At 45.3% G+C, this 6,000-nt stretch overlaps 1 protein-coding gene across 1 annotated transcript in view; it reads left to right on the forward strand.

Annotated features, from left to right (window-relative positions):
• LEKR1 (leucine, glutamate and lysine rich 1) overlaps window positions 1–5,347 on the forward strand; it is a 172,680-nt gene extending 167,333 nt beyond the window's left edge. Inside the window, exon 13 of the mRNA XM_004598568.2 lies at window positions 4,724–5,347. Coding sequence (XP_004598625.2) covers window positions 4,724–5,122 — 399 coding nt within the window. The 3' untranslated portion in view covers window positions 5,123–5,347. The remainder of the gene's footprint in view (window positions 1–4,723) is intronic.
• The last annotated feature ends 653 nt before the right edge of the window (window positions 5,348–6,000 follow it).

Raw genomic sequence — 6,000 nt, forward strand, 5'->3', positions numbered from 1 at the left:
AGGAGGGTGTGTGTGATCAGGAGCACTGCAGCACAGGTGAAAAGGAGCTTCACCCGGGGTCTCCCGGTGTGGAGAGAGACTAGAAAATTGACTAGCTGAGCAGAAATATGGAGAAACTGTTTTTGTTGTGTTTAGTTTGTGTTCATTCTTAACTAAAGTTGGGTTGTTGACTTAGAAAAGTAATCCTAAATACTGCGTCTTTGTGGGTTCTTCCCACCCATCCTCAGACATCTCTTCTTGAACCGTCTCAGTCTGAGGGGTCACTGCCCCTGTCTCTGCCTTGTGTTCTGATGTGTCTACCGTCATTGGTTTTCTGTGTTCACAAGCGTGCACACGTAATTTGAAGAACAATCTACCTGACATTCCTCTTCCTGGAAATTTGTTCAGATCCTCATTTGCCCTCCAGAAGTCCATTTCCACTCACGCTTCATCAGTGTTTTGGACTGAACAGCTGTGTTAAACAGAAGCCTGTGTTGAACAGGATCTGGGCACACCCTTTGCTAACCTCCTACTCATCTTTCTGATTTCCACACCTTTGCCGCAGAACCTCCTTCCATTTCAACCCCCCATGCAGCCAGCTGGCCGTCCACTTACCCTGAGATTTATCAAGTTAGATTTGGTGGAAACTGTGTAATCCCATCATTCTGTGATAGGTTCAGATCTCATGGAGTATAGCGTGACCAAAGTCACTCTCTGGGCTTATTCTTCAATGAGGACTTGCTGGCATGTCCCCCCTAAACTCTGCCAGTACAGCTGATTCTCAATTTAAATGGACTCTAACACCTTCAGATTCATCAAGTGATCCAGCAAAGTCTTCTCTTGTTTCTTCCACTGTTTTTGGAATTGAAAAAGCAACCCAGCTGTCATTAAGGATGAAAGTGAAAACAAACACAAAAATAAACCACTTTTACATGTCAAGCAGTGGAGGAAATTGGCCATTTTTTTTTTAGTATTAGAAATTTCAGACAGATGGTGAGCTAATTTATATTTTCATTTTGACATTTACCTACTCAGTGGCAGTGCCATTAAGCCATTTTTAAAGCCCATTCAAAGCAGCCTTCATCTGAAAATGCTGTAGAGAGATCGATAGGGAGCGCTCAGGACTAACTGAAGAGTTTAAGCATGCAGAAGCACTAGTTCTCCCTCCCCTAGACCAGTGAGATCAGGCGTGCTCAGGATGGTGTGGCCACTGACAAGTTCTCCCTCCCCTAAACCGTTTCCACCAAGAGTCACTTAGAACAGAAGCCTCCTCCATGAAAATGTTGAATTCCTACCTCCCACGATGCCCCATTCCAGCACATTTTCTGCAGAATCGGCAAAAGGCGCCTCCTTTCCTGCAGTCTGGCCCAGGCTAGGACTCTGCCTGAAACCCAACTCCCATGACTCCAGATGGCCCAGAGAATTCTGTCAAAGTGCTGGATATTAATGTGCTGCTGCGGGTTCCTTCTTGATCTAGTCTGCTCCCTCCTCCTCCCTCAGCCCTAGTCTCCTTCCATGCACCTGCCTCACCTTCCATCCCTACATGTGCTGCAGGCGTTCTCACTTTCTGCCTTCTGTCCACCTGGCTCCTGCCTCCCGCTTCTTCTTGACTTCCAGTTGATGCACCAGCGATACAATTTTACCACACTAAAATACCATCAGAGACAATGTTATCTAAGGCGTGTGCAGTGCTGTGGCTTCCCTGAGTATTTTCCTGCTTGCCTACCAATTTCTGTCATGTTGAATGCATCCCACCTTGCACACTTTTCCATGTTGTTCAATGAAAATGGATATTAAAATGCTGCAGCAACCCAACTTTCCTTTTGCCTGAAGTGCTGAAGACAGTCTAATCACAAGTAGATGATTGTTTTCAAGTCGAATAGAATTTTCCATGAAGGTGTCTACTGACTTGAGCCATATCCACATGTCCTCTTGTCATGCCCTGTCACACTCCAATACTGAAATAGCAACCCTTCAAACCTGCATGTGTTCTCGTTTCCATTTTTTATACCCTGTGATTGAGGCAAAATTGCAACATCTGAACTTCCTGTTGAATAGAATTATAATCTCTATTTTAGAGGAGAAAGTACTGGTGGCAAGGATATGAAGATTTAGAAAACTCAACCAAGATTTCTTAGTGTTTTGGCACAAACAAAAGTGGGAGTTCTGACTTGCACTCTCGTTTTCAGTTCAGAGATCCTCCTGCTTTGAAAATAATAAGGAAAATTAATCCAGTGTCCTGAAAAGTGGTAATAGTCTTGACGAAGGCCCCATTCCTGAGTGGTGGGCTCCAGCCCAAGACGGTCAGCAGCGGTTGACCGTACACACTTTGAAACACATCTGGCTAGGGTTGGTGGGAACTGTGTGATCTAATCATGCCCTGACTGCTTCAGACCATACTGGGTACAAAACATGGGTATAAAGTTCAACACGGGGTCTTCTGGCTCCTAGCTCCCAAGTACTTCCCATGGGGATTTGTTGTCCCCTCCACATTTTCATCCCCTCCTTTAGGGAAGTGTCACTTGCCTAAAATGACTTTCAGATGACTTGCTCTATGAACATTTTCTATAGAAGACCACGACTTTTTAAAAGACTTATTTATTTGAAAGACATACTTACAGGGAAAGAGAGAGAGAGCAATCGTCCATCCACTGCTTCATTCCCACAAATGGCCACAGTGGCTGGCACTGGGCCGTGCTGAAGCCAGAAGATGCAGCTCCATCTGGGTTTCTAACATGGGTGACGGGCGCCCAAGCACTAAGCATCTCTTGCTGCTTGGCCAGGTGTATTAGCAGAGAGCAGGATGGGAAGTGGAAAAGCTGGGACTAGAACCTGTGCTCATATGAAATGCCGATGTCGCAGGCAGCGGCTTCACTTGCTACACCATTCAGGTCCCTCTCATAGCTTTCTTATCCAAGCGTCTTGACAGTAACTTGCTGAAATCTACTTTAATCATTTCTGCACATTTTGCCAGCTTATTGTACCTGTAGGGGAAAAAAATACACAGTTGTTTTAAAGAAAAGTTTACATTAGTTTAGAAAACAAGGGCAAAATCAGAGGAAATGCCCCCATTGGTTTTTTTATTGCATCAGTGTCCAAAGAGCAACATGGTCCCTGCACGCTTGGCATGGCTGAGACACTGAGCTAGCCACAGGCTTCTACGGCAGGAGGGCTCCACCCGTGACAGCTGGATTCCTCCCAGCAAGTCACCGCTCCAGTCTGCACCTCGGTGCCTTTCTTCGTCAAATATAATTGTTTGGAGAAATAAATCAGCTGACGCCCAGCATAGCTCCTTAGTAGTCTTCCTCTCTGCCCTTACCTCCCATTCCTTTCCAACAAGTGCTAATATTCAGGCAGAGTTAATGTGAACCAGGCAAGAAAACCACAAACATCATTCCTTGTTCAATTCCTCTTTACAAAGAGAGAATGTTAGCGATAACGAGGAGTAATTAACCCACAATTTTTACAAACTACAAGACTAAGTGGGTCATAGATGCATGTAAATAACATATGTAAATGATGAGCCAGACATGCTGCTTGTCTTATAGAACATTACTATGCAACCAGGTAATTAGAGTATTCTTTTTTGATTTTGATGACCAAATTTGGAATTGAATTGAATCCTGCCACTAAACACAGGAAGATGCTCCTGTCCCTGACACTGCTATTTGGTTCCACTCACGGCAGATTAGTCAGCAAACCCTCCAGCAGATTTTGCACCCGGAGTCAGCAGGGGAATGCCCTGGCTGGTTTTATATACAAGCTCACCTGATGGAAATTGACTTTGAGTTAGTGAATTCTATGGCACAGTCATTTTAACTGTGATTTCTAATTAAAATAACCTACCACTTAGAGCTTCTTACTTTTTTACCTCCTTCAACCTCCCAAAGACATGAGTGTCAGGACCTTGACGAGGTCCTTGAAGTAGTGTTGCTGAACTTCACAGACAAAAGATGGGTAACTCAGCTGGAAATGCAGAATGGCAGAGTCTTCGGGCACCCTGGTACCCTCTGGTCCAGTCACATACTGGAAGCTTAGATGTGCTCCAGGACACCCTGCCTAAATGAGACTCAGCTCTTAAGTCCTCCAGACAGCTCTGCTCAAAAGTTCTTCCTTGTCTTGAAATCCGCCTTAGGCTGAGGCTCCTTAAGGGACATAAAAAGTGGCTCTGCTCAAACTTGGGGGTGCAAACTGTACCCACCATGGCTTACAGGAAGTTGGTATATACCAATAGAAGCAGATAATAGTCTGTGTTTAGGGGACATTATCTTACAGAATCACAAATAATCAGTGTATTTCAGTTAAGAAAATATTAAAAGCTTTTTATTATTTAAATACTGATATGTTATTCTCTTATAATTCAGTGTTACTAATTTGCCTCATGAATTCAGTTGTGTCTTCACTATTAAAAACTCTGCAGTTAGTCACCATTTCCTATCATATGTGCAGAACCTGCTCTGCCGCACAAGGCAAAGGAGTTGAAACCCTGCGGAGGTGGCCATTAGAAGCCCTAGGTTCTAACTCCAGCTCCCCCACAACCAGCAGAGTGACCCTGGACAGGTCATTCAACCTCCCTGGTACCTAATTCTTCCACTGCAATGAGCAGGGGTTGAACAAGGTGCTCTGGCCCCGTTGTTTCCAGCTTTCACACACCCTGCTTTGGTAGGGTATCCTAGACCCCTAAGGATCGGCTTGTGTTTGCTGTTTAAGGCCAGGGGTGGCTTCTGCCCTTCTGTCGTTTCAGAACACGTTTCTTCAAGAGACAGTGCGCAGAGAGTGTGAGGAGCGCTTTGAACTGACAGAGGCCCTGAGTGAAGCCAAAGAACAGCTCCTGGGGCTCAGAAAGCTCAGTGCAAGTTTACCTCTGTCCCCGTGTTCCCCGGGCAAGGGCAGCCCAGACGCCTGCCCTGGAAGTCACAGAGAGAGAAGCCTGGTAAAGCTCAACGCCGAAAGCGGAGTCCGCATGCCCCGCCTGCATGGAGTAAGCAAACCCACCAGGGCCTCGGCCTCCGAAAACCCCACGAGGGCCAGCAACTCAGGCTTGCCGCTTCTGCCCCAGCCTCCCAGGGGCCAAGCACTTTCGGTCAACGAGACCAGGCGGAGACTGGCTGCCATGCTGCGGAGGCGGCTTAGTCAGCAGTGATGGATCTGGTATCCAGAGCAGCTCCGCCCAGGACGCACGCACTCTGGCGGGGTCCCAGGGACTCCCTGTAACTGAGAAGGACGGAGATCAAATAGGCTCACATGTTAGGAATGTACGTCCGTGCCTATATTTAACAAAAGAATGTAAGAAGCCAGAAAACTGAAGGCACATTTCCCAAGAATCGACTGAACTTGAAATTTCGGCAATGAATGTATTGGTCTTCCAGGCAGTCAATTTCTCTATGTATGAATCGTGTGTATTTAGAAGTGTCCTTAAGAATATGCTATGCTCTTTAGAAATCACAGGTATTTTTTTATCCTTAGCACCTTTTTTTTTCATACATTTCCACACACATACACCAGAAAAAAAAATTAGATTGCATTGGTTCTATTGATGTTTTTTCCTTTGTTGAGCTAAATAGGTTAAATACATGCAGTAAGTATTCCAATCGGGGGGAGAAGTTTTTAATCTTTAGTTAAATAATTTCAAAAATGCTTAGTTCGAATGTCCACAGAGCGCATCAGGACTGTCAAAACTTTCTCTTCCTTAACCTTAGAATCCGGTTGGTTCATGTGACTTCTCTCTAGGCTAGGTCAGAAGTAAAAAACATTAGATAACCCTCTGCAAGACGGCTTTCCATGAGATGCTGCAGACCCTCCAGGAAAAGAGACGGCAACTCCATTTCAAGGAAAAAAATGACTTCTTAAATTAGAAAAACCACTTCAGAGAACAGGCATGGAAACGTGAGCGTATTTCAGGATGTTCATGGAAAAGGCTACAGTTAAAAGATTAAGTTTAGGGGTTAGGCATTGTGGCACAATGGGCTGAGCTCCAGCCTGGAACACCACATCCCTAATTCCAGTCCCAGCTTCTCTGCT

Source organism: Ochotona princeps, chromosome 3 (genome assembly GCF_030435755.1).
Source record: "Ochotona princeps isolate mOchPri1 chromosome 3, mOchPri1.hap1, whole genome shotgun sequence".
Lineage (NCBI taxonomy): Eukaryota > Metazoa > Chordata > Mammalia > Lagomorpha > Ochotonidae > Ochotona > Ochotona princeps.